Source organism: Hippocampus guttulatus, chromosome 19, assembly GCF_054856545.1.
Source record: "Hippocampus guttulatus isolate MCC_2025c chromosome 19, RoL_Hgut_1.0, whole genome shotgun sequence".
Lineage (NCBI taxonomy): Eukaryota > Metazoa > Chordata > Actinopteri > Syngnathiformes > Syngnathidae > Hippocampus > Hippocampus guttulatus.
Window position 1 is genome coordinate 8,647,681 of NC_141279.1, and position 25,928 is coordinate 8,673,608.

General features: G+C 49.8%; 1 protein-coding gene across 4 annotated transcripts in view; it reads left to right on the forward strand.

Moving 5' to 3' along the window:
- The window catches only part of vti1a (vesicle transport through interaction with t-SNAREs 1A), a 70,290-nt gene extending 46,926 nt beyond the window's left edge, over positions 1-23,364 (forward strand). For 2 of the 4 annotated variants that reach the window (XM_086099408.1, XM_086099409.1), the window contains 3 exons: positions 2,164-2,234; positions 3,247-3,319; positions 22,812-23,364. In XM_086099408.1, the coding sequence (XP_085955534.1) occupies positions 2,164-2,234; positions 3,247-3,312 (137 nt within the window). In that variant the 3' untranslated portion in view covers positions 3,313-3,319; positions 22,812-23,364. The remainder of the gene's footprint in view (positions 1-2,163; positions 2,235-3,246; positions 3,320-22,811) is intronic. The other 2 variants (XM_086099406.1, XM_086099407.1) reach the window with 1 other exon arrangement.
- The last annotated feature ends 2,564 nt before the right edge of the window (positions 23,365-25,928 follow it).

A 25,928-nucleotide genomic window follows, 5' to 3' on the forward strand; every position in this document is an offset into this window, starting at 1 on the left:
GCTCTTTGCGGTAGGTGTTTCCACGACACACACTTCCCAACCATGCTCGTAAAACTGCGAGCCACAGCGATCGTCGTAACGTAGTGGGCCAATTCCTCGCTTTATGGAGGGAGATCTCTTTTCACATCTGATTTCCCTCTTCACAATCTTAAATGCAGGCCTTCGTTTTTGAGGCTAATTCTTTCCTGCGGCGCTTGCTCGGAGCGACCAGTTAAACTGGAGCTGTGGAGCGTCACGTAATGTAATAATGGGCTTGTTAAATAGACCTTAGGGTACGGCCATCTTTTGCGAGTGAGTCAGCGCGAGCTCTCAGCGCCGGGGTTATTTAAATTGTTAATCACTGTTTAAACTGCCAGGGAATATTTGACTCGCTAACGAGCAACAAGTCCAGGGCAGCGGCTGTAGAATTTCTCCTGCTCTCCGGCTCTTGGCTTCGGATGGCCTTTTTTTTGTTTGTTTTGTTTTGTTTTGTTTCCATTCCCTGTTCCTGATGATGAATGCGTGTTAGTTTCGCATATATCGTTGTTGTTCCCATCAAGTACTGTAATGAACTCTGCAAACCAAAACGTTGAGAATTGTGATGAATAGAAAAAATGAGTAACGCTCGAAACAAAGTACGCTCAATCCAATAAAGTTGTTGTTGTTGCCATTTTAAGTATTTGCGTTAACAAGCTGTTATTAAACCTTGTTCGTCAGACAGCAAAGGACTTTACTGAGCCATGTTAAAAAAAATGATAATAATAATAAAAAAGTCTCCCTTTGAGAAGGTCATTGTCTAAATTTTCCCTCTTACACAAGGTCAGGCCGAAATTCGAATGGAACAACCTCGAGCATGATGGGGTGGGTGGGGGGCCTCCTTTCCGACACAAATCTACTTGCTAGCAGTGCTGCTTGTCACACTCATTTATTTAGGAGAGAAAACACAGCCGTGACACCAATGTGCTTAGTTGTGCCTTAAAACAGAAGATTTCCGCTCCCGCCGCCTTCCTGTTCCTTCCCTTGTTCTACTCGGATAGCGACGGGAGGCGGGGGTGGGGGGGGGGCCGGGTGGGCTGTTAGGGTTATTAATACCTGCGCTCAGTCTTTTTAATCTGCCCTATTTGTCACATGTGACTGTCTGACTGCGCTGTTTAATCTGGGTATCCTTCAATCTGTCTACTCCCGGATTAGAAATTAATGAAGGCAGGAAGCGACGCATTTGAGTCACTTACAGTGTCGGCGAGCTAAAAGGTTCGGCAGATAAATGGCGTGTCATTCGTTTGACGGCGTCGTCTCATTTTCAGACCACCCCCCCCAAAAAAAGAAAAAAACAATGCCATCTATTTCTTCCCCCCCGTTGCACTCTCTTCTTTAGCTGCCAGATGTAGCCCCGTTTTTTTTTTCCCCCCGCCCCTCCCAAACAGGCGCTCAGCACGTGGGCCCTTTGGTGTGCGGCACCTGTGTAGTGTAATACAGTCAGCAACTGTGTTGTTTATCCCGCATTTGTTTGGTGCGCTTGAAAGCCCGTCTTTGATCCGCGCAAGGATTCTTTACTCCCCTCCCGATTCATCCTTTCGCCTCCATCATTTTTAAACGCTAATGCTGCAGCTACGTTGATGGAAGGAGTGTTGTTGTTTTGTTTTTTTCTGTGTGTGTGTGGGGGGGGGGTGGTCTTTTTTTGGTGTATCCAACCCAAGGGACAGAAGACTGACAGTGACCAACGTGGAGCTTGTCAGGTGCCTTGTCGGCAATGTTTTTTTGTAATTGTGCGTTAATACGTTTGCACCCACGACTGGCGAGAAGCATTTCAAGAAAACAAAGGGATTTAAAAAAAAAAAGAAAAGAAAAAGAAACAGAAAGCCGTTACTCATCGTGACTAATGCTGCAAAAACTCAAATCAGGCCACCAAGATGGATCAGTAATATCTGTCCACTGAGCTGTCAAACGTATCTTTCTGTGTCGGTCTGTCGATATGTCAGTCGCTCACTAGTCGGCTGAGTTTCAAAAATTGCAAACTCCCCCTGAAAAATCTCAATCAGGTATTTTACTGTACAACTTGGCAGATCATTTTGCTTCATTTAATGTATTCCTCCCTCCGTGATGTTGATGGACTATTTTTCATGCTAGTTACCATTTTCAAGGATCCGTAGATCTAATCGGCACAACTGCTTTGTTGTTCCACAGAACAAGTGGGCCAAGAGATTCTCTCCAACCTTCACACCGACCGCGAGAAGATCCAGCGGGCCAGAGAGCGGGTGAGCGTTGCCAGCCAAGCGTTGGCCCGGCCGATACACGCGGACAAACATGGTCATGACGCGGCGTCGCCTCGGGAACGTCTGCACTTTCGTGTTTGCGGGTTTCCGTTCGTTATTTATTTGAATGAGTTTGTTTTGTTTGCGTAAACACCGGCGTCCATCAGGTCACATGCGGCGCTTGCCAAACACAGAGAGAGAGAGAGAGACAGACACGGCAGGTAGGCAAGAGGAGAGCAAAGACAGGAAGGGCCGCCCCACCCCTGGCGGCCCCCTCAACGCAGACTGCTTAAGGATCACAACAAGGCAGTGGGCCTCGCTCAGGCCTTTTCAAAGGAAATCAAACATCTCCTTTCAAAAATGCTCCACTGTGTCTACTGAGGCTATGTTCTTTCTTTCTTTCTTTTTTTTTTGCTCTCTCTCTCTACTTTCTTCCCGAGAGTCTTCTTTACTCAACGCCCCCCCACTGCACTCACACAAACACACGCGCACAACTTTAAAGTCCATTGGCGGGGCAGAAGCAAAGTAAAAAGAAGCCAGGAGATAAATAGACACGTTTAGAAGAGGTAGTTAACAACCATAGAAATGTTTGATGCATGAAGATTTGTTCCATTTTGAACCGCCGTGCCTCTGCACCACTCCTCCCCCCACACCTTTAAAACAACCCACCATATGCACCCACAGCATCAAGTGCTACAGTACGCTCAGAAGAAGATGCAGCGTTTTGTTTTGCTTTTGCGGTCCAAAATAGTTGTCTCACCTCAAGCGAAGAATCTCCTTTCTATCTTGAATGCCCGTTTATGATGGCGGCTACATTCTAGAGCAGCCGTGCCCAAGTCCGGTCCTCGAGGACCGGACTTGGGCACCCCTACTCCCGACCCACCTGCTTTCATTTCATCCTGGTCTTTCATTGTCAATCATCAAAAAAAAAAAAAAAATGTAGTCAGCTCGACTTGACGAGTGACGGTTCAGGACCTAACAACAAATCATTAACGTCATCCTCTCCCCCTTCCAGCTGCGAGAAACGGACGCCAACCTGGGCAAGAGCTCTCGCATCCTCACTGGCATGCTGAGAAGGTAAGCGGCAGGTACGAAACTCTACCGACGTGCCGTCCAAACAGCTCGCAAACACACAGCGCCGACATCGCATTTGTGCCATAGAGGCTTTTTGGGGGTGGGGGGTGTTGTTCTTTTTCTTGTCGTCACCACCTCCACCAAAAACTCCCATTTCCGCGCTTGTAAAATTTCCTCTTTGAACTTTTGCGACCGTCTCTCGTATGTTCAAACTTCTCGATCTCATTTTGTGGCGTCCAACTGAAGTAGCGGAATCGCGCCAGCGTACGCACACCGCAGGGAAAAAGATTGGCCTCCATGTATTTATTAGCCGATGAGACACAATCTCATTCTGGCAGCCAGAAGTGGGCCTCCCCTTCACAAACACGATTAAAAGCTCGACAGCATTGGAAAGCTCCCTGTTCTGTTCATACATGATGATGCGCGATGTCGATGTAAAACTTTGCCTTAGCCCCGTGTGTGTCCTGCTGCTGCCGCCATCAAACACTCAATTCAAACACGAATAATTCAATCCTCGCTGCTGCGCCACCCGTGTCTACACACGCACGCTCAATCACATCTCCATTTCATAAAGTGCCAGGCCCCTGAACCGCGACGCCACGGTTTTGTTTCCCCGCTCCCTCTTTCTTGTCGCCCCACCCCTCACCCCCTCTGGCTGTCGCCCCACTGTGGATTTTGATTAAGAGTAATATGTAAATGACAGCGCCTAAATGTAAAATCGAGGGGCCGGGAAGGAAGTGCCAATTGAAATAGATGCTTCAGTGCCCGTAGACAATTTGGGCTTGCGGTGGGGGGGCGGAGCCGGGGGTTGGCTACGAGAGAAGACAGGCCGACTGTAACCGATATTTCTGCATATGTCTCCATTTTGTCACGTTTGATTACGGCAAGCGAAGGGAGATTGCCAGCGGGGGGGCCTTGGGCGAGGGGCGGTCAGTCACCCAGAACTGTCCAACAATCATTCATCATCCCGTCTCCTGCGCTAAGTAAATAACAGCCTTATTTCAATATTATCATATTAATGTTAAAGTTCAGCTGTCACCTAATGGGAAGACTTAATCAGACGTAGCATCCCACCAACGTGCGAGCCCCCCCCCCGAACGCCCAGCTCAAATCAGGATTTATGAGCGCTCCCGCTCTCATCCCCCTTCTGCCGCTTCTCAAAGCACAAATATTTGGATTGTGTTTGAATAAAAGAAAACTTGCCTTTTAAGTTGGAAGAGGCGCATCTCAGAAAAGTACGTCGAGACGGCTCCTCTGCACCCCCCCCCTCCTTTTTCCAGCATTTACCCCTTCCCTTTTCATTGATAATGTGGGACTCTTGACTTACAAGTGTAATTTGTTCCTTCAAAATCAACTTTGCCCATAGGAATGAATAGAAATGACCTCCATTTCTGACGCCTCCAATACACGTATTTTTTTTAATAAAAAATGATTCATTGTGTCAGTGCTCCGCCGCGCTGGCCGCTCTCACAGATGACATTTTTTGCGCACTTTGAATTCTTCGAACAGCCGATCGTTCAAGTCTTCAAAGGTATTGAATCTAAACGCATGAAATGTCAACAATCGATCTTTTGAGTCTTTTCAAATGGTAACGCATGATACGTAGGATTTTCGGTGTGTAAATAGTCGCAAATGTCAAACTAAATTAACGTTCTTAAAAAAATTAAATGAAAAAAAGACAAAATGACTGTGGTGGTAACATGACGTTTTTGTTGAAGGCAAAAAAGCCGCCCTGAATGGCATGTTTTCCCTCACGCCTCCTGTTCAAGCGTCGCCTCGGTTGTCCAGTTGTCACCTCAGCTGAGAAACAATTAGACACCCATTAGGCCAGTTGTCAGGGTTCGAGAAAAGCCAATTAGTCTCAACGCTCATCACCACGTAGCCGCGGCTTTGTCTAAAAAGGACCTCCGGGGCATCTACTTTCAGTTATTTTGGGGTGACCAGAACTAAAATGCGAGGCATCTTTTGTGTTTCTGGCTTTGTCATGGGCACCGGGAACCTGACGCGGGCTTATGTGAGCGGTCCACCTCCGAGGCAGTGTCCATCCCGTCAGCCCCGCGCCGCATGAATATGGAGCTGTTCTGCGGCCGGGAGCTTGCTTATGTTTTCCGTCTGATATCCAGGCCCCTCCATTCCCATTTCAAAGGGAGGTCCACCCGGGGCCTTGACTTTTTTGATCTGCCTGGCGACCGAGTCGACCACCTGCATGTGGGATCAGCTGCCAGCCAGGGTCCGACCGACGGCACCGCCGCTTCACTCCTCCTTGTCTTGCCTGCTTCACTGCCCCCTTTTTACCGTGCCCACTTCTTCCCATTGGTCCCGAACTGGGCCGGGAGCCACGTTTCCAACCCAGACATTTCCGCTGCTAGTACTGGCAGTTGGGAGGCTCCCGTTACCCTCGTGTGTAAAGTCTTTTCTGGATCCAGCAACATTATTGCTGTTTATTTCATTTTTATTTTTAACTCACGAAGGCATTGCAATTTTGGAGTTCCGGAAGGATCCCAATGGCTGGAGCCAGTCACAAGAAGGTGTCATGCCAGATCACTAATCATAACCCCCCCCCCCCCCCCCCCCCCCGGCTCCGCATTCTCTTATGTCTGCTGTTTAGGATCTGAGCAAATCAGGCTAAAATTCCCTTTGTCCCTCTGCTATGGTGTTATTAGGGACATACGTTGTAAACGTTCCCGGCTCGTGGGTCTGTTTTTGTGGAATACGGCTATGTAGGTCACGTCACTGATGGTGGCATCCCGGGACCCTCTTGAAGCGCACGATCGAATGAAACGATTTGATTTTGGCAATAATTGAAGCTGAAAGATAGAGCGCACTGCTGTTTACGTCTTTCGCCGTCGCCTTTTGTACTCTCCGTTGATTTATTTAGTGTTGATGTCGAGTTTTAGGGGCAGACGAGTGGGGAAAACGTGGAAGGGGGTGGGGGGGAGTTCCACGCAGGACGTCATCTTTTGGGGGAGGCCTTTATTTGTAAAATTGGCATTTGATGAATATTTTGTCCCTCAAAAAAGTTTCACAATGAGACTACAATTTGGGGGAGGTTTTTGTTTTTCTTTACGTGCATCTCGCGACCAATTCGGACCAAGTACTACACGTTTTGTTTTTTTTAACCTACAAAGCTTTTGTATTTTGTGGTCACTGTTTGGGTTAGCAACATAGTTTAAAAGGGCGCAATCCGTCTTTGAAAAGCACAGTCTGTTTTGGCTGTTGAACTTGACTCGTACATGCTAACGTGAACTCATCATCGCCCGAGCGGCAGAACACTCCCGCCGGATCCCGTTTCCCTGTGATCTCGCCCATAGATTCCATGTAGTACTTTGAAACACGTTTGCCTTTGCTTACGATGCCATATAGTCACATCCCCTGTGGGTCAGTCCTCATCCCGCCGAGCCCGCCGGGGAAGCTTTTCATGTTCATGTCTTGATTCTGGCGTCAAGTTGAAAACGTGAATTGTGTCTCACCCTTGCAACTTTTAAGTGCCGAAATGGGCGCAGCTGCGCTCTGTACATGAACGCATGCCACGGATTGGGAGTCTTTGGTCGGCTAAGCAAAGTGCTGAATTTATTGCCGTCGTGGACATGAACAGCAAAAGACCATTCAAGAAGGCACTGCTGTTTTGGTCAGCAACTGAGTTTGAATGGGCTCGGTGGTTTCAGGTTACCTGTCAACTATTTGTGAATATTTCCATTATTTTCTGTACGGGACACTTTTACGTGTCATTTGCGGGTGTTTATTGTTGTTTATTATTACTTAAGTGGACGACACACCCAAAGGCTAATTGTGACTTATTGTTATTTGCTGTATTTAGAAAGTGGCATTTATTTTTCTTTAACTGATGCACCTTGCAACTAATTCGGACATACCATCTTTTTTCCCCCCTCACAATTTGATGGAGGCATTGATTTGTTTCATTTACCCGGTGACCGGATTGGGACCCATTCCATTTGATTTCAACCACAATTAGAGGGAGGCTTTTATTTGTCTTTCAACGAAGACCATCTTGCAATAATTGGGATGCGCGATCTTTTTTTCTTCCCAATAAGTTGATGGAGGCGTTTTTAACATTTATTTACTTGACGACCGCTTCGATTTTTTTTTTTTCCCCCCTACAATTTGAGGGAGGCATTTATTTGTCTTTAAGTGGCTAGCGCATACGGTGACAGCCGCTATTTGAGGAATTGCTGCGTGTAGGCAAAACAATACTTTGGCGATACTTACGCTAGACTAATAACGGGTTGTGTGTTTGTACGGGCCGCCGCTGGGACAATGGCAGCGTTGCTCGCCTCACCCTCATTACTCGCCCAACAAGCGCCACCGCCACCTCCTCTCTCTCTCTCTTGCGCTTCATCTTTTCTCCTCTCCCGTCTCCCAGCTCGCCCATTAGAGATTGCTGATGCGGCGCTTTTGGTTTGGCCCCGTTAGAGGAAACTGATGTTGACAAGAGAAAGAATGGTGACATTTTTTATTTTTTTTCGAAAGCACCATCACGATCCACTGAGGTTATCTTCTGTTCTTCAGACCCTGTGTGGTCTGTTGAAAAAATGTGCGGTGCTGCTGTTTTGGTGCGCAATAGAAGGTGCTCGTGTAAACAATCGCCTCTATGATTTTAAAAACTTCTTTACAACCTGAGTAGGGCGTTTACGAACTGCTCGGAAAGCTATAACAGGAAAACGTTGATTCCCACTCTGTGTCCTTTAGCTCTAGTCGTCACTCCGAAGAACGTTTGGACAGGTAAAGCCTTCCTGGACCCCCCCCCCCCCCCCCATCCACCCACCCTTCCGACGGGCAAAATCAGAGGCCACCTCGGCCCAACAGGCGGTCGACGGCGGATCAAACGGGGCGGGTACCCTTGGAGTGACACCTGGAGGCACTTCAAGGGACCCCAGCGCCACTGATCTCCCGCCGTCTTGTCAGAGTGACAGTCAGCCAGGGTTAAAGGAGGGCTAGGAAAAAAAAAAGATGCTTGACGACACATCAACTCCATTTTTTGGTGCGGGTGGACCACGAAGATGCCTTTTGTTAGATTTATTGAAAATTTGAAACTTTTTTTTTTTTTAACCATAGCAAACCCATCATAAGGATCACTGAGTGAAGTTGCAGACTATTCGATGAACTTGTCTTGTTAGCCACCGACCAGCTAGCCGTATTTTATGAGGCCATCATGCTGATTTGAACAATCAGCCTCAGATAAATGACACAGGCATGACCACTTAGGTGCATTTTCCGCCTTGACGCGATTGAATTAAGCCACCAGACCCGTTGGAGCACACTCTCATCTTTGTGCGCAGCACTGACGCAAATTATTTGGTTTGTTACTCTCATGCCTGGATGCCTTTTGTGCCAATGTAAGAGCATTCCGCTGGCAACTCCCCCCGCCGCCGACTGATTAGTGTTTCGGGAATTCGCAAAAATGCCTTTTTCCGGCAAGCACGACGTAAACCCAAACCCAAAGAAGAATGACGCCGCAAAAGCCTGTCGAGCCTCGATCGATACCCTGTAATGTCCGATGCCGAGCCTCCATTTTTAGCCGGTGGAAGTTGACTCACTGTTGTGTAATTAGAAGGTCTGAAGTTAATCCCCAAAAGACCGTTTGGCATTCGTCTCGCACCTTCCAAACATAAAAATACATACAAGTCAAACGAGTTGCACCGCTGCTGATAAAGCTCCGAAGCAGCCAAAATATCTCCTTTTGGCCGAAACGTTTGTACGAGACAAGTGCGGCGCATGTTCGAGCCTTGGCGGAGCTTTTCGGGGAGTCGACCAGTCAGTCATGCACGACTGCTAATGACAGGTTGCATGTAACCGACGGCTTGTGTTTGTTTGGGGAGAGTGCTACTCTGCGACGAAGTAGCGGCCCAGCTGGCAGCACTTCTCTCGCCACCCCCCCTCCCCCTCCCCTCTCGCCTTTGGCCCACGACAGCCAAACAGACTGGCATGCGCGAGGCGATTGGAGGGGTGGGAGTTCTGACAGAGGGGGACAGGCTTTTGGCCGAGCACCCCGGTGCTAGGCTAGGCTCACTGCCAGCCTGTGGTGGTCAAGTGGGTGGCGGGGGGGTAGGGGGAGGGATTACACCGCGGTCTTCACGTCTCTGTGGCGACCGGGACCTCGGCTTTCACCTCGAGGGGTCAACATCATCATTCCACGAGCTGTCTCGCGCAAGAATTTGCTACTGTACTGTGTAATTGGGTATTTATAGTTTTGGCAGCCAACGCCTGTTTTGTCCACGGCAACATAAGGCTCACATTTTACAAACATGTTACGGCTCCTGGCAGAACAGAAGACTCTGCAAGCTCGCGCGGAGGTGCGGCCGCCGTCCCAAAAAGGTCATCGGCCCCCGTTTAGCCGCGCCGCCCTTTGTGAATGTATTCGCCAAAAGACCCGACGCCTGGAGTTACCGTTGCTAAGTTGCGTCAGGTTTTCACTCGACGATTCCCCCGACTGGAAATTCCACATTGAGGAAATTGTGCAAAACAAATTAAGATGGAAGACGAGTACGACATTTGACAGACTTACCCGACGTTAAATTCTTTCCAAAAGTCAGTCTTTTGTCCGGGTCTTACAAAGTTCACGAATATGGAGGCTGACCTGGGTCAAACTTGACCCTTTGTCTCTTAAAGCTGTGAAACTGTACGAGCCATAAATTTGGGGGGAGGGGGGGGGCATTAGCACTGTCTTCACGGGCGAGTTTGAAAAGTCTTGAGAACTGTTTGTGTTTCATGTTGCCTTCCTATGAATTCAAAGCTTTTTTTTTTAGGGGCCTGAACATGCCCAAAGCTTTCTCAGTTAGTCTCGAATGGTCAGATGACGGTTTATTTCAGGTGGTATGTTTACTAGTGGTGCCAATGGATTTGACATCATGGTGAAAAGGCACATACCACAGAGTCCACCATGTTCAATTCTTATCATGTACAGCCCAGAAAATTCACATTTCTCAGGTTTTGTTTGTCTTCCCAGTCGGGGGGTCACGCGGGCACATCCTGTGGGCCATTGGCTGAACTTTAACCCCTGATGCCCCCCCCCCCCCCGTATTCCGTCGGCGCCAGCCTTGTAACGTCGCTTGAGTGTTGAAGGCGAGTGGTGAGGATCTTGAAGTTTTGGCTTGGCGTCCCTGTGTTACTTTCCCATCCCTTCCCCATCTCCTCATCTGACCCGACTGCATCAGCGGCTATTGCACACAGACGCCAGGATCCAGCAACAAATGTTTTCCCATGTTTTTTTTTTGTTGTTTTTTTTTAGTCTGGATTGTTTGACTGTTGAATAGTCTCAAGAGTCTGTTCCAAGATGTTCCAAGAGCAACCAGCCGACAAGTTTTTCCTTTGGACGAGAATGTCGGGGACGACGGGACTTGACGCAAACAGTTTTCTAAACACTGGTTTCGCTCGACCAATCTTTAATTACATCGTTTGGTAGGAAAGCCGAGGTACGGAATTGAAGTGGGGCACCGTGTTCGCAAAGCGTATAATAGTGAGGGACACCGCATCCACAGGCAAAAATATCATATGCAAAAACCAACCTTGGAAAAAAAGCAAGAAGGTATCACGGGTGCGCGGGCTTAATGATTTTACTCCCCGGTGGTGTCGTTATTCACTCGCCTAACCCGGTTCATGGTAGTCTCCCTCGTATAGGTGCCCGTTGATTTGATGGCGACCAGTCCTGGGTGTCTACTATGATCGGCTACGACTTCTGCGACCATAAATGGGCTAAAAGTTTTGGGAAAAGGGTTTTCCCCCGGCGGCACGGTGTGCGACCGGTTAGCACGTCCGCCTCACAGGGCAAAGGTCGGGGTTTCCAATCCGCCCTCCCAGCCTTCCCGTGTGGAGTTTGCATTTTCTCCGCGTGCCTGCGAGGGTTTTCTCCGGGTGCTCCGGCCGCCTCCCACATTCCAAAAACATGCTTGCTAGATTGATTGAACGCTCGATACGGTCGCTTGGTGTGAGTGTGAATGGTTGTTGTCGGTTCATGTGATTGGCTGGCAACCACTCCGGGTTGTTACTCCGCCTGTCTTCTGTCGTTAGCCGACAAGCCCTACAGAACCCGATGAATGGCCGCTTGTCGAAAATTGTCCGAGTACCATCCTGATCCATTTTTTTTCCTTCATTTGGCCTCTTTCGCTTAACTTGCCTCATTCCCAACATACTTCCAGTCAATCAGCTGTGCATACAGGGGCCGGCATTTCACTGGCGCTCGCCGCCGCGGTCCATTATGAGTGGCGTGAAGCGCGGCATTGTGAAGGAGAACAACGGATAAACCTCGCGACCATCAGAGCTATCGGCCCGGCGGAGAAAGACGCCAACAACAAGCCCTGTCACGCAGTCAACGGCCCGATTGTTTGGTGGCAATTGTGCGCGGAATGCGGCCGGTTTAATGGGGACACGTCGCTGTCTATTGACTGGACGGGGGGGGGGGGGGGGGGGCTTGGGTCTGTTCCTGCGCGATATTGTACTTTAGTGTATGCGCGACGTTGTTCTTTTGCGAGCTTGACAATCGTACAAGGGAAGATGACAGCGGCCAATTGTTCAGCGTACTTCCCTCTTGTTTGTTTTTTTTAAGTCGGAAATGTCACCTTTCAACCGCTGCACACCACACTCATCCATCCAAGTGGAATTCCTTTTTGTTCGATCTGCATTATTTTTAATGAACGGCTTGGCCAAACAACTCATCGACCACGTATGCAAATCAGCCAGTGCCTTTGTTTTCCCGTTTTACATATCTGTTCTATCAATAGGAATTGGTCACAACTGCAATTTGACAAAGACAAGAATCAACAATTTTGCCCCCCCCCAAAAAATAATCGCCATTTCCGTCTACTATGCCCTGTAAGTCAACTTTTTTTTTTCTTACCGAGATGCACGAAACTGTATCACTGATGACGTTGTTTATGACTATGAACAATTTAGCAAAATAGCCATATTTGTCTTTTAAGGCCACGGAAAAATGTTCAAGGGCTCCCACTTGTTTCACTCCATCGCGGTGTTGCATACGCCTCGTCACGGGGTTCCGGACCCTCACTTCCTTTGTCCTCTTGTCGGAAACTTTTTTTTTTTTTTGGTTTTGTTTTCCAGTCACCCCCTGCGTGGCGCATCACTCTCCCAATTTCCGCCCATCTTCCGTACACTTCCTTGTCGGACCTGGCTGCAAGAAAAGATTCTCTGTTTTCTTTTTTTTTGGAGGCGGGGGTAACCTTCTCCCTTGGATCACACATCCCCCGCCCGTCTTCTGTCTCCTAACGGTAAATGTTAAGATCTCGGAGTGGATCAATGGCGGATATCCTTTGATGTGCCAGGACACGTTGCGAGCCGCGGCTTCTAATTGGAGCGCCCAACCGGCGATCAATGTCGGCCGTAATTGCCTGACACGGCGAAGGGCTGTGAGACTTTATTATCATTAATATTTAGACGTGACGTGGGAGGACCGGAGTCGGGGCTAAATGTACACGGGCGGTGCGAGGCTTTGATCTCGCAGAGATAAGTAGATCGATCGGCGTGTCGGTCGGAGGGAAAATAGGTCGTGCAAGTGTGGCGAGAGCTGGGATGAACAAATTAGAGACGCCCGCTCCTCTCGGATGCTATTGAATTTCGCTGGGAAGTTTCCCTTCAGCTCGCGGCGGGGGGGGGGGGGGGGGGGTCAAGCGAAGCCCTTGTTCAATCTCGTGGCCCGGCGTCGTCAACTTTTGGGTTTGGGAAACAACAGCCACCGTCTCATTAGCGGACTAACAATGCAACTTGACTTGCTCGTTGCGTCTCCAAAGGCAGTTCGAGTTTGACTTCCTTGACAGCCGGCATTGTTTAGGACACAGGATAGCAACCGAGAGCGAATGGGTCTCCCGCGGGGGGCGGTGGTGGGGGTGCTTCGGGCCGTGTCATCGGTGTCAGCGAACACCGGATACTGTTACCTAAAACCACGCAGTGAGCACACTCCCCGTCTGAGCAGCTCAACTAATCCCCCTCTCGTGTCTAAACTGCTTCCTCAAGGACGCAAAACCTTCATGGCTAACGACATAATGGGATAAAAATACATCTTGGTTGTCACCTCCGTGACCTGATTTCATAAACAAATACAGTAGCCACTGATTTTAAAAAAAAAAGTTTATTTGGTTTGTTTTATATTCTTTGCCGGTTTTATTTCTCCTATCACGCATGAAAATGTGTTTTTCAATCATTATTTTAATGAAGAATTTTTTTTTGTTTTGTAGTTTGAGGTGTCATAGAGGCAAAAAAAAACAAAAAAACATTGTCGCCAAAGTCACAGTTCTGCCTGACACATTTTTTTCCCCCCGATTTTGGATCAGAAACCAGTGTTTTGGCTGAAACCCGCCCATGTTTTTTTTGTTTTGTTTGTTTTTTTGCTGTTTACTTCGTTCAACCGCAGGGCGACTGACCGGAACAGCTGAATGGCATTTCGGTCCGTTTCACCGGTGAAAAAGTTTTTCGTCCAAGCGCCACTGCGTACCTTCTTCGGGCCTTCCCCATCTGTTTGCCCGGGCCGCCAACCCCCGCCGTCGGCCGGCGCCGCCATATTTCTGTAACATGAAACAAAATGCTCCAGATTATGGGCGTTTGTAAATCATGGTGCTTGGCTCCATTCCCCGCTCATTAATGCGCATTAACTCTCCCCCAAAACGGCTCCTCGCTTGTCCCGCTGGGAATACATCCCAATTAACGATGGCTGCTCGTATTCTCTCCTTTCAGACGCGCCTATACGGCTGCGCGCGTGCATATGTTCCGGTGACACGCGGGGATAACCTCGCAATTAACCAGACGCGTAATCGCGGCGCACATCCAGCCCGAGACGACCGGACTTCCTTCTTGCCTCTCTTGGAAATAAGCGATTTTGTTCAATGTTGTTTTCAGGGACGGGGGGAAAAAAAAAAGTAGGGGAAGAGAGAGTGAGCATTTTTGGAGCCAAGCTCCAACTTGCAAAATAAGGCAGTAAAAACAAACAAAGCTCTCAAATTAGATTTCCCCAAACATCGCCTTCCTTCTCATCTGTGGCTTCCGGACCAGAATAGACCAGTCGACCAAATCCGCTCCGCGCTCGCCGTGGCACCGCGGCAACGGCGCTTGACCAATAAATGCCCTCTGGATCGACCTGAGCAACAAAAGGCTTCGACAAGGCCCTTTTGGTTCTCCTTCACCCCCCCCCCCCCCCCCCCTCGCCGGTTTTATCGGCGCATTTTGTGTTCGGGCTCCTCGGCTCACCTCGCCATGCGAAGTGACCGGGCCGTGCCTGTGTGTGTGAAATGGTAGCTCAATTTCATCTTAGCGATCTGCAATCGCAAGCGTAGTTGAAGCGGGTTCAAGCGACGCGTTGGTGTCATACGATTGATTTCTTTCTTTCATTTTCCAAAATGCGGCTGCGCTTTCCTGTCGACTCACTTCCTGAGGGTCCGCCCCGCTTTGCTTCTCCCACGGGGCGAAGTCGAGGGGGCGGGGGCACGCTCGAGGCTACGGCAGCTTTAGCGGGGCTTCGGATAAGTATGGAAGGTGGTGCATGGGGGGCTGGGGGGGGGGATCATTTACACCTGCTCCCCTTTTGATCATCCGCCACTGTCAGAAGTTGTGTTTGTGAAGCAGCCGTGGAAACACTTGCTACCCGCGATGATGTGTCACAAGTGGCACTTTGTCGCGGCGCTTTTGTTTTCTGTCTCTGGCAGGTTCGAAGTTTGGTTTTTTTTCCTTTCTTTTTTCCTACCAAGTTGTAAAGTACAGTGTTCAAGTTGTGATCTCCGTTTAGCGTAATGCAGCGCCGTCAGAACTTTTCTTGTCGTGACGCGTTTGGTTTATCTCAAGTGTTCCTCCGGTTGTTGGCCGTCCGGTACGGTGCTACCTTGACTCCCGAGTTTCTCCAACTTTGAATTGTCACCTGGTCACTTCCTTGTTGACGGCGTCCAAACACTCGCATGCAATTATTACGAGGATCTTCCGGGCCGTGCGCATAGAAACTCATTTACGTTAGCGTATCGATGCCGACGCGAATTTCGCTAAGTGAATCAACGCGGGCCGTTCACGTCCCTTGCACCCCCTCCGTGCCAAGCAGGTAATTCCCGGGACATCGTTCCGGACAGGCCACACCAGTCAGACTGTCTGCACATTCCTGCCGCCGACGGCAGACTGCCCCCCCCCTTCTCTGTGAGTCCTGCAAGCGCAGGATCGAATGGGCCTCCTGCCAGAGCGCCATCACAAAGGCTCCTTTGACAGCAGGTCAGTCGGTTAAGCAAGCAAGCAACAGAAGCAGACGCGGAATCGGCTGGGCAACAAGGAAAAAAAACCCCCAAACCTTTTCTACCTTTTCACCCCTGTGATTCCTTCAACGGGCCCTCTGCTTCTACACTTACTAGCCGAAAGAAGAAGTCCACCGGCAGGAGGTTCGGCGGCCCTTGTCGGCCCATCGGCATCCATTTTATGAGGGAGTGACATTTTTGTCTCATTTTGGTGCCGTTGACGTTTGTCCTCGTAAAAGTTCCGGAAGCGTCCCATCAAGATTCTGCCGTCGTACTTTTGAGACGGACAAGAAAACGGTCACCCGACTTGAGTCCTGTGCTCAGCCCGATCTTCCGTTCCTTGTCTGGCATCCCAAATGTTTGCGGCGCTGATGCGACAAACGTTAACCAGCTCCTGACGCTCTCCCTCGGGGCGCCCCCGCTTCTCATTATCTCGCCGGTCCGGGCGGGCTTTGCTTCCCACAACTCTCCTTCTCCTTCCCCTCCTGTGTACCGGCCGCTTTGCATACGTCTGATATTTAAATGCTGCATTGTTAACTGATGCCGGGTAGCCCTTTTGCTGACCTGGGAGGTATTTGCCCGTTTGATCACCCCCCCCCCCCCCCTGTTTTAACGTATCCAAGCGGCTCCTTAAGCCCCCCTGCTCCCCATATCGAGGAGAAGGCGATTATGATTATGTGTCGGTCAGCAAGGCCGTAGGGGCACTTTGCTGACCTCGCACTTTTGCCGCGCTCCCGGTGGTCGGCGGGAGCTTGTCTGAAATTTCCCATTCGGGAGCGTCGGGTTTCTTTGCCATCCTTGGCCTGATGGAAAACGGACTTTTTTATTGTCTGAACACACAGAAAGTTCAGTCCCGGGTTGTTTCAGGTGTGTCTGTTTCAAAAGATGTTGTGAATTGGGTGTTGGCGTGCTGCAAAGGAAAAAAAAAAAAAAAAGAGAGGCACAAACTGCCGACAAGTTTGTGTTTGCTACCCGGGGACCCGCATATCAAGAGCCAGCTTTTAGGCGCCGGCCTTCAAAAAGAAAAATATTGTACACCCAAAGATGTTTGTAGCCTTTCCTTAGCCCACCACCTTTTGCCCTCGCCTCCCCCCCATCCCTCCCCATCCCCTCTTCCAGTCTCCATCTCTCTGTCGTCTGCTTTTCTCTTTGGTGTTTGCTCTTCGGGGAACTCGGTGACCACGAGGAGAAAAAAAAAACGTGATCATGAATACTTGATGGACATTTCCTCCATGAATTTTGCATCGTTGCGGGCTTGTGATGTGGCCAACACTCAAATGCAGATAGATAGCCTCGGCCTGCTGACCGGTGACCCCCCCCCCCAAAACAAAAACAAAACAAAACCAGGCATTTGTGTGTTTGTTGGTCACACGGCTTCTCTTCTGAGTAACACGCACGTGCTTCCAATGAATGCCCTCTCAACACTTCGTACCCCCGCCCCCCCCCCACGCACCTTTTTTGCACTATGTATCAGCCACTCCTGAGATTTCACCGTGGCTTCCTGCAAATATGGATTGGCTTTTGCATTTTCAAAAAGTCCCAAAGCATCTAGGGGGGCGCCCCCTTGACTCTTGAACCCGGTTCGGCAGCAAACGCAAAAGGTTGAGGTTGCCGATTCTGCATCTCTCGTGGCGCTTGACGCCCACGCCGATGCTGCTGATGCTGAGAGTTTCTCGCACCCGAGAGAGGAAGAAAAAAAAAAAAGACAACTTTTTTTTTCTTTTCTTCCCTCGTTTGCCCCCTTTCCTTTTGCCGAACGGACTGACCACCCGGCTGTTGAGTCTGCGACATTATCCATGTGTTGTCATAATCAAACTTCCTTTTCCAGACTCTCTCTCTCTCCTCTTAAACAGTTAAAGGCAAGCAAGTGTGTTAGGGGGCTGCGGAAGCTGGTGTGCAAATTTAATGGAACGGCATGGATTATTTAGGATGACTAAAGCCTCCCTTGTAGTGTCAAACAGTCAGCTGGAGGATGACATGAGAGCCCTTACGTTCTCCGCTACCTCACCCGCGTGCGCACATCCAAAAAAAACGTCCCAAATCTCGAAGCCTGCCCGTGCTTTTATTTTGAAGGTCTGCCTTGTATACGGAGCTTGTGTTGCTCTTGATGGAGCCTTTGATGCGCCACTTGCCAAGTGTGTCGTATGTGTCACTTTGAACGCGGATGGCTTTGAAAGGCCGAGCTCAGCCCGGTGAGTGACGTGGGTGTCACGGAATTGGCCGTGTGAATATATGAACGTGCTTGTTTGTTTTCTTAGTGCACCGTTGGCTGCGTCTGTCCTTGACCACTTGCGGAGATTTTCGAATATGTTCTAAGCGGGAGTTGTTTAAAAACGAGCTAATTTCACCCTAACGAGAGTCATACTCTTCAAAGCTTTGAATCTTGATCCTTGGGGTATTTCATTAATATGCAGGAAAAGGATATCAGGACAAAGATACGGCGCATCTTTTTCCCAAATGTTCACATGAAACTTGGAACTTGAGGCTTGTGTTTCTCGCCCGAAGTAGTGAGGTCACGTTTCACCACAATGAACTTGGTGTTAAGTAGCCGAGCGTGGAGGCTTTTCCGTCCGTTTGCATGACGCCGAGCCGGGTGAGGAAAATCCCCGACTTTCACAAAAGCGGAGGTTGCCGAAGCCGCCCGCTAGAAAAATCGGCAAAACAAAGAATACCGCCCCGTTGCTCACAAAAAGCATCCGTACGTTGTTCCTCATCCTCAAAATCCGGCTTTTCAGTTGCAAATGGACGACACACTACGCGAAGGATGAGTTAAAAGGATGACACGGAAGCAGAGAGCACCAGCGACACCCAAAATTGCTGCCGGCTAAAAAACAAAAACAGGGAAAATTCCAGTGCCGGTTGCAGCGTATCCGCTTTCTCTTCCTCCTTGGCGTCATTTTTTGTCCTCTTCATCTCTCTCGTTCTCTCTTTCCATTTCACACAGAGTCGATGCTTGCTGGCTGGCTGCTTGTGGCCCGGGAGAGAAGGAGGTCCCAGTTGAAGGCAGCCAGCCTTGTTAGCCGTGTGAATTAAAAATGGATGAACCTGTACAGCCTTCGCCGCCGTTCTCCTGCCTTCGCGGCTCCCACTGAGTGCAGTTGGGAGGGGGGGGGGCGAATTGGGGGAACCCTAAAGGAAAACAAGCAAGCTCGCCCACAAAATAAAAACCTGTTGCTCATTGATGCGGTGGATCCGATCCTTTGCAACATCATTTGCAACAAAACGCCTCGGCACTTTCACCGCGACGGAAACGATCACTTTGGACCCGACGCGTCGTCAACATTGGTCGGAAAAGAACAAATAAAAGCGATGATCTTTCAATCATTCATTCGCGTAAACAGCTTGCAATTAAGCGGCGGGCGGACGGGCGCCACACTTGGGCAGCCGCTTTGCTCAAAAGGGGGAAAAAAAACATTCCAAAATAAAAGCAACAGATAAGTCAAATCGTTTATCTTGAACGGCCCCCTCGAGAGCAACGGGCGCAACGTAAACGCGGCGGCGGGACGGCGGCTCGGGTCAACTCGCGTCGACGCGGAGCGCGGAACATGTTTCAAGTCAGCCGAATATTCGTTTCCTTTCAAATTATTCACAAAAAATAATAAGAATAATTCTTAAAGTGTATGTAAATATATAAAATCCTGTGAACAACAAATAGGTTTATTTCTTTGAGAATAAATCAAGAAAATGATGCCCAAAAAAATAATTTTTCGTTGTACAAAAGGAATTTTTTGGGGGGGGGGGTATCCGCGTGTATCTCGAGCACAAGGAAGCATTTATTTGTTTTGGGGATTTTGCTAACAAGTGGAGGCTTTGGTCCGGCGCCTCCCCTCCGCCGTGTCCGTCACTCAAACCATTTGTGAGCGCATTGATCTTTCCCTCCCTTTTTTCCTCCCCCTCCTTCTCTCCTCCCTCTCTCCCGCTCTGTTCCTGGCCCGTTCGCCAGCCGCCGCAGCTTCCCAGGCTCTTGGCGGGCAGAGTCAGAGCAGCTCAGACAGCCATTGATTTTTATTTTATCGGGCTTCTGGTGCCGAGGAGGGAGGCCCTGGGAGATGAAACTCTGCAGCTAACTTTGTTCTTAGCGGACATGTTGGGGCCTTTATTTTTATTTATTTATTTTGCCCACTGAGTGGGTGGGGCCTAGCCCTTTGCAATGGGCCCGTGTCGAGCAGTTTTCACCGTTTTTTTTTTTTTAACCAGTAAACAAAACAGTTTGCCTATCAGCTTCCCAAAATCCTTTGTTTTTTTTTTTGTTTTTTTTTTGACACGCTGCCAGACCACTCGTGTCCTTCTCGTCGTCGCGATGGGCAACGTCGATTTGAGATGCGAGTTGCCACGCGTGAGTTCCGAGCGCGCTCGCGGAATAAATTCCACTTGCCAATCAAGGTGCCGGCGTACCAAGATACGAGGGCGGCATCTAGGTCGGACCCGAGCCCCGACACACACACACACACACACGCGCGCGAGCGCACGCACGCACGGTTAGGTGTACCCTGCCGCTCATTACAGCTAATAAGGCTGCGGAGGGAGGGAGGCAAAAAAGAAGAGGATGGAAGGGAGCAAGAAGAAGAAGGAGGAGGAGGAGGAAAAACGGGAGATTTTAAATTTTAATAACACTGGTACGATTTTGTAAATCTTTCCTGACAGAAAAGTCCTCATTATTTTCATGTGGACTCCGAGGGGCCTCTCTCTCTCTCTCTCTCTCTCTCTCTCTAGCTCACTCTCCTTCCAGCCCTCCCAACCCCCCGCAGCTAAATGGACCCTCCCTCTCTCTCTCTCTCTCTCTCTCTCTCTCTCTCTCTCTCTCTCTCTCTCTCTCTCTCCACTGTTCTGTCCGTCACCGTCCTTTTTCTTTAGAGCTTTGCCTCTTGTCTTTTTTTTTGTCTCTCCCCCAAAGCTGCTGACTGAACACGCATCGTCAGTCTGTAGAGCAACCAATGTGGGTTGGCAGCCATCGGCCCGTTTTTCGGTTCACCTGTTGCACCGTAAGCGTGACTCCAACCCTCCGGCCAGTGCGTTTGTAAAACGAAATGAAGCCAAGGCATGGCAGCTTTATTTCTATTTCGCATTTCATACACAAGGTAGCTCAATGTGCTTCACAATTGAAAGTAGAACATTTAAAAGCATTCACACCCAAAAGAGTTAAAGACATTTCAAAGCAAAGTAAAGAAAAAGTGACGAAAGTTCAGGGTGAAAGACTCACATAGTTTTGTTTTGGGGTTTTTTTGGGGGGGGGGGGGTTGTCAAATGCGAGCGAACAGTCCGCCAAGGTTCAGCTCGGCACAAATGTTGCGATGCGCTCCCCACGCCGGGATGCAAAATGACACGGATGCGTGTTTTGGGTGAGCGTGACAAGGTTCGGTGGCCCCGTAACACGCACCCAAGTGTCGTCTGCTTCAGCTTCAGCTTGTACGCGAGGAAGAAAGAGAAGGGGGGAGGGGGCTGGGGGGGGAGCCAGGAGAAGTTCAAGTGTGAAGAACACGCGACTCGTTGATCCTGTCCTGACACGTGGCGAGACGGAACACAACTTATCAAACCACATCCGTCCTGCAGCTTTGACAGGAGGGGGGGGGGGGGGGGGCGGAGGCACGTGTGTGTGTGTGTGTGTGTGTGTGTGTGTGTGTGTGTGTGTGTGTGTGTGTGTGTGTGTGTGTGTGTGTGTGTGTGTGTGAAGTCTTGGATTGCCATGGAGGCTTACTTTCAGTGGAATCCAAGGCTTTTTCTGCCACCCGCCAATATCTGCGCCGAGTACATTTTCCAATGGCGAGGCATGGAAGAGGGTCAGCACAGCTTTTGAAGAGAAGATACAGATGAGGTGGCGAATCTCGGCAGGTCACGTTGATGATGAGGGAATGAAATGGCAACATTTTGGATGGATGACAAGTTTGGGCACCTGATGCTCGAACAGAGATTGTATGAGTATTTGTTGTGGTACAGTCGGCAGGAGTGGGTGCGTGGTGGGCCACGAGCATCCAACTCTCCCCAATTGAAGTCAGAGACCATCCAATAACTGCCTTGAGTTGGTCGTTCCCCTGCCTCCCTCTGTTAGCACGCGTGCTAACGCGAGCAGGCTTTTCTGCCAGCCCCTCCCCTCCCTTAAGTTCCTCATGTGCAAAATTAGCATTAACACACACTCACACGCACCCCCTCCCTCCCTCCTCTGGGATATTTGGCCGGAATAAATAATGACAGTAAATAATGCATGTCAATTAATAGCGGTGAGACGGGGCTTGGCGAAACACACCGCCGCGGCATCCCCCCCCAGCTGGCGCACCACCGTCACCGCCGGCACTTTTGAACCCATGCACGTCTTCCAGTAATGAGCGCGTTTAGAAATAAAGACGTAAGCACAAGATGGTGGGCAGCGGGCTGGGCCGGGGTGACTGAGCACCCCCGGTGATAAATGACCACCACTGGGGTGGCTATTCATCTCCCGCTTAGAGAAGTGGACAGCGCGCACCTCCCCAAGCTCGCCCTCTCCTCCACATGTCAGCAAATGTGATAATTCTCTCATTTGTCAGCAGCAGCCAGTGTGGAGAATTTTTTTTGGGGGGGGGGGCACCAATGCTTCAGCGCTCGATCTATCTTGTGGACATTTTACCAGGCGAACGCACCCTTGTGCCCCCCCCCACCCCCTCTCCCCCCCCCCCCCCCCCCCCCTCCATCCTCCGTCCTCCTCCAAAGTCAGGCCTGGTCAAAATGTCTTGATGGTAAATTCCGTCGTTAGTTTGCTATTATTATGACTCCCAGCAAACTAGTGATAGACTTTTTTTTTTTTTCTCCGCGCTCGCAAATAAACTTTTAGGGGCGCACCTCTGCGCTGGCATGTAACTTTTGTTTGTTGCAAGGTTTCTCACTGTAATTTTTTGACCTCACACACGCCTTTTAACCCTTTGGCGGGCAGTTATTCACACAGCGAGATCACACAGCTGGAACCAAAAAGAACCTTGGATAACTTTGACATAGAGAAAGATAGGGTGTGCACCACGTTTAAAATTGCTGACTTGCGGCGCGGCAGAAGTGAGTCTCAACTGTGTTAAACTTCACACTCCTCTCGCAGCCTTGCGTGGGTGTTACACGTAGCTGCCGGTGTCCCGCCTCTGTTACTGCTCCGGTATGACCTCCAAAGGCCAAAAAAATAGTTCTAGCGTGCTTGCTTCAAGTTGTCACTTTTTTTTTTTACACAATGATTTATTATGACACATAAACGTTTTGCATGTTTGCCCAGCCCTGCGTGATATGCTAAGTGAGGTCCCACCCCTTTTTTCTATGTTTGCAGGATCATCCAGAATCGCGTGCTGGTCTTCGTCCTGGGAGCCTTCATCGTTCTCACCATCATCCTGGCCATCTATTTCAATCTGCGGGGCCGCTGATCTTCCAAACACACACACACACACACACACACATGATTAATAGCGACAAAAAGCGTTGTTGGACTGTAATTAGGACAAATGGTCACCATGAATCAAGCTTTTCCAACGGCTGACAAGGACTTCTTTTTTTTTAACCCCCCTCGTCGTCGTCGTCTTGCGTATTGTTGTCTCAAAGTGGGATCCGCGGGAACTTATTTCAGATCGCCGTCCTCGCGCCCCAATTTTTAAAATGAACCGGGAGATCAATGACGGGTTGTTAGTCAGAAATGGTGATCTCATGTCAATGATTGGTTTCATTTCAATGTATGGTACAGACGCGTTCCCCTCTCATTCTTCTCTGCGCGACTCAACTTTCTACACTGTGCACTAATGTCGAAATGGACTTCATGTATAGCTTGGAGATGTTTATGAAAGTGATTCTGCTATTTATTTATAAAGGCGTAACTTTTTGTGCTCAAACTATTTTCTGAGTTTTTTTTTTTTAACAGGTTACAAATTCAATTTGAGCCATTTAAACAGTTATTTACAGGGCTCACTATTTGGCAAGCTAACTCTGGCTATTTTTTTTGTTTGTTTGGGGTTTTTTTGTGCAAAGTAGCCATTTTGTGCAAATCCGACTGGAAAAACTGCCGGCAACAGCGCTCATGTTAGCTCGCAGGCTAGCGATTGATTGGCTCATTTACACAAAAGACAGCCCGAGCAAAAACTTTTTTTTTTCCCCTCCCAGCCCGTTGGAGGTTGAGACGGGGCGACAACTTTTAAGGATAATGACAGTTAATTAAATTCATTTGAGCAGGCAAGGAGACGGATCAAGTACAACCTGACGGCCGGGGAAGGAGTGTCGACCTGTTACTGCGTCTGCAAGGTCATTTACAATCCAAACATAAGGAGCAGTTGTGGCGCGCCGGATGCAACTTGTGCCCTGCCCCAACCGCAGGCCTCTGAATTAATCTCGCAGCAAAGAGAGGAGCAAGGTCGACATTCTTATCCGCGCCCATTTTCCAAACCACCTGGATTTACCCCCGGCGCCCATGCGAGAAACATGGTGCTCGTACCTGCCGTCTTGGCGGATTAGCAATTTTTTTTTTACCCCCCCACCCCCCTCCCTTAATGTGTGGGGGGGTAGTAGCATCACAAACCGACCGTCATCTGCTTCAAAGTCTCCCATTAACAATTGACAAAATAGCAGCCCGTCCCACGCTGGGTGGGGGGCGACCCACCGAATGTTGTCACGAAACAGGAACGGGAAGTGATGCAGGAAGCACGGGTGGGGGGGGGGGGGGGGGGGATGTAGGCCGGTTAATGACCAGCGATGCGTGCGTGCGTGTGTTCAGCCTACCTGCACGCTCTTGTGTTTCCTGCGTCTCCCTCCTCTCCTGGCACCTTTCCTACCCCCTCCCTCCTTACCTCCCTCCCTCCCCCCCTCCCTCACCTCCCCCGCCAGCCTGTCAGACGAGAGGGTGGAAGGCAGCGTGGCGGGCGGCGGCGGCTTCTATTTGAAGTTGTAATGGTGTCAAAAAGTCAGGGCTGACTGACAGACGTCAGTCCCACAGGGCCTCATTAAAAACACCGCCACTTGACAAGGAAATAATTGAGCGCCGGCGACAACCTGAGGGAGGGGGCTGGGGGTGCGCTGGGTAAGGGAGGTGTGTGCTTACTATCCCCCCCCCCCCCATCTCCTTTTTAGATGTTTTTATTTTCTTGTCACTACTGTCACCGGGCGATTATGTTCATTAAGAGGCAGCATTAAAAAAAAAAAAACGGCAAGCCAAGACTCGTTTTGAGGGACGTCAGCCCACTACCCCCCCCCTTCCCATTCATTAGTATCCCACCTTTTAAACTTGTCAAATATTGGTTAGGTCTTCCTCCAGCAGGCAGGTAAGGCGGCCACCCCTCTCCCTTTGAGACGCCACCCACGTCTCCGCTTATATTTTCAAATGATCGCTTAAGCCCCCCCCCCCACTCCCCTTATTGTGCAGGACTAAAAATAAATAAATAAGTCTCAGACCCCCTTCCCGCCCTCCATAGCAACAAACAAATGGTGATGATGTCATGCCGCCCCCATCCTCAGTGTGGGGGGCCCAGCGAGAGTGAAAACGTCCCTGCTTGAATGTTCAAAAGAGCGTTGACATCACTCTCCGCCTCTTTCAGTTCCCTCCGCCACATGAGCATTAAAAAAAAAAAAAGTGTCGTGGATTTGCTCCCCATCTGCAATGTTGACAAAGTGAATGGTGGGAAGATGATTTGGGACCCTCAATAAAACTTTGGGACCCCACCCCACCCTTCATGATGTTATACCACCCCTGGCCTCAGTGGGGCGCTCCACTCCCCGAGTGGTCTTGACTCTTGACCATCGAGAGACATTCCTGCTTGAATTTCCAAATGATTGTTTCGCTGGTCTTCTTGCACCCACTCAAAGAGGCACCTGCCCCAAGTTGCGGACCTGCCCCCCCCCAACCCTTCATACCGACAAAATGCTGATGGCATCCCTCTTACGTCCTCGGTGGGGCGTTTCTATGAGAGCAAGTGGGGAAAAAAACAGTACCAGTTTCCCACCTGCCTGATGTTTGTCAGCCATTTACCATGACAAGGGATCGTGACGAGAGGAGCACCGTCACACAAGGGGGGGGGGGGGGGGGTGGCCGTCCACTTGGATAAGGCATCCCAGCACCCACCCCCCTACCTGTAACACCCTATAATGCACACGTACCGACACACGTGCACATGAGAAGGCTCGTCACTGCGACAACTCCCCGAGGAGACACAACAATGGTGTCGTTTGAGTGCCACAATCAATCCGCCACTGTTGTTGTCAAGCCCCCCCACCTCCCCCACCTCCTCCCAGCATGGCGGGACACACGGTGTAGTGTTACGCCGTTCACAAGAGGCGCCACATTCTCCGCTTGTACGCCAGAGCGAACGGCTTGTTTGGCCGGCAGAGTTTTTCAGGTTCTCCCGCTGATGCAACAATGGCCGCCATTTTCACAGGAAGTATCGATCCACCGGCATCTAATATCATGTCG